The 1,635-nt window shown below is 41.9% G+C and overlaps 1 protein-coding gene across 4 annotated transcripts in view; it reads right to left on the bottom strand.

Annotated features, from left to right (window-relative positions):
* The window catches only part of LOC106524012 (phosphatidylinositol-binding clathrin assembly protein), a 20,199-nt gene that overhangs the window by 3,069 nt on the left and 15,495 nt on the right, over positions 1-1,635 (bottom strand). For all 4 annotated transcript variants that reach the window (XM_014017631.1, XM_014017633.1, XM_014017632.1 and 1 more), the window contains 4 exons: positions 1,065-1,162; positions 803-916; positions 651-681; positions 401-542 (listed from right to left, as the gene is read on the bottom strand). In XM_014017631.1, the coding sequence (XP_013873085.1) occupies positions 401-542; positions 651-681; positions 803-916; positions 1,065-1,162 (385 nt within the window). The remainder of the gene's footprint in view (positions 1-400; positions 543-650; positions 682-802; positions 917-1,064; positions 1,163-1,635) is intronic.

Genomic DNA, 1,635 nt, shown 5'->3' with positions numbered 1-1,635 from the left:
ATGTTTTATTAGTATTATTAAAACATAATACTATGTTTTAATATTTGATTAAAATGCAGTAATATAAAATATAATGTAGTATAGCTAGAATACCTTTGATCAAACTGCCAGTTAGGTGACACATGCAACGAGACTTGGACTTGAGGTCAAGAGACTTGACTTGGATTTTTGGTCAAAGACTTGGACTTGGAGCCAAAGACTTGAGACTTGACTTGGACTTGCCTTGCACACATCTCTGGTGTGACGTGGGTTCTAATGAACCAAACGGRCACACCAGTACTACCTTGTGAATTAGTTTTTCAGGCAGAACCACTGAGATGGAACTACGCTGCTCCATGGACTACAGGACACAAACACAGATCCTCCAATCAAATATTGGAAGATAAAACTTTTCATTTACCATCTGAGGGACGGGCATTGGTGCAGGTGCCATGGGATGGGTTGTGTGAGTCCAGTTGGTGTTGGTACACATGGTTTTCGACTGCCAACCGCTTCCTCCTGTTGGCTTCTTCTCTACCAGATGGGTCCACTGAAGCTCCGGCCTAACATGCACAAACACAGGTGTAAAACAGGTGTGCACATACTGTAATGCAAAATCTTCCTTCTATTACTTGTGGCTCAGTTTGTTTTTCTTAACAAGATTTGCTCACTTTTTAGCTGGAATACCTCCAAACTGCAGGTCTGAGAGAACAAATAAAAAATAAAAATGAAGAAAACATCAGTGGAGAATAAAAAGAGAACAATAATAGGTCAAATCTGGGATATGGCTAATTATTTGGAGAGCAGCGTGCGGTGTACTCACTGCCAACCAGATTAGCTAATGAAGAGTCCAAATCATTGGGCAGCATTTTCCCAGAGTGCAAAGGAGCTCCTGGACTGTGAATGTGAGTAGGTGGAGATGGCTTTAGCAGGTCACCTGACGTCAAACAGTAACCATGGAAATRTGAAAGGAGAGGGAAAATGAGTCAAGAATATGAAGAGACTGCCCATCAGCACATCCAGCTCTCAGTGTGTGCCTGCCTGAAAGCAAGTGGCATGCTTTGTGTGTGTGTTTGCCAGCCTACCTCCCCAGGCATTGTTATTGTTGTGCACAGTGTGTGTGGTCTGGATGGGGGTGAAGGTGGGCTGCAGGGTAAACAGCTCACTGGTCAGGTTTGGCACACTAGGGAAGACAGAGAATCAGAATTTGTAAATTATGTCTTTAATGGTAGCCAACCCATGTTCTATTTTTTTCTTTTTCTCAGTAAAGTATTCAGGTAGCAGAATAAAATCACAACATGTTGAAAGAATCGTTTGGTGTTCACCAGTGGTGGGCACCAGTCCGCTAAAGCGCAAATCTGCTAATCGCGGACCTAAATATTTTGTTTGCGCTTTAGCGGTATACTAATTTTTCTAGTTCATAAGTGGATTTGCGCTTTCTAAAATTAAAATGCAGTACTGCTAATAACTAATTATCTACCAGTCATCATTATCTTGAACAGCAGAAGGTATGACTGTCAATGAATCACAACACACATGACCTATCCAACAGCACCCCTCCCAGATAAACACAGTTGTTGGAAACGTTGCTGACAGTTTTTCTCTATCATGGTTCATTTCCCACAATGCTTTGTGTCTGCTTACGTAGCAGGAAGG

This window comes from Austrofundulus limnaeus, unplaced genomic scaffold, assembly GCF_001266775.1.
Source record: "Austrofundulus limnaeus strain Quisiro unplaced genomic scaffold, Austrofundulus_limnaeus-1.0 Scaffold174, whole genome shotgun sequence".
Taxonomy (NCBI): Eukaryota; Metazoa; Chordata; class Actinopteri; order Cyprinodontiformes; family Rivulidae; genus Austrofundulus; species Austrofundulus limnaeus.
This window is presented reverse-complemented; position numbering and strand designations above follow the sequence as displayed.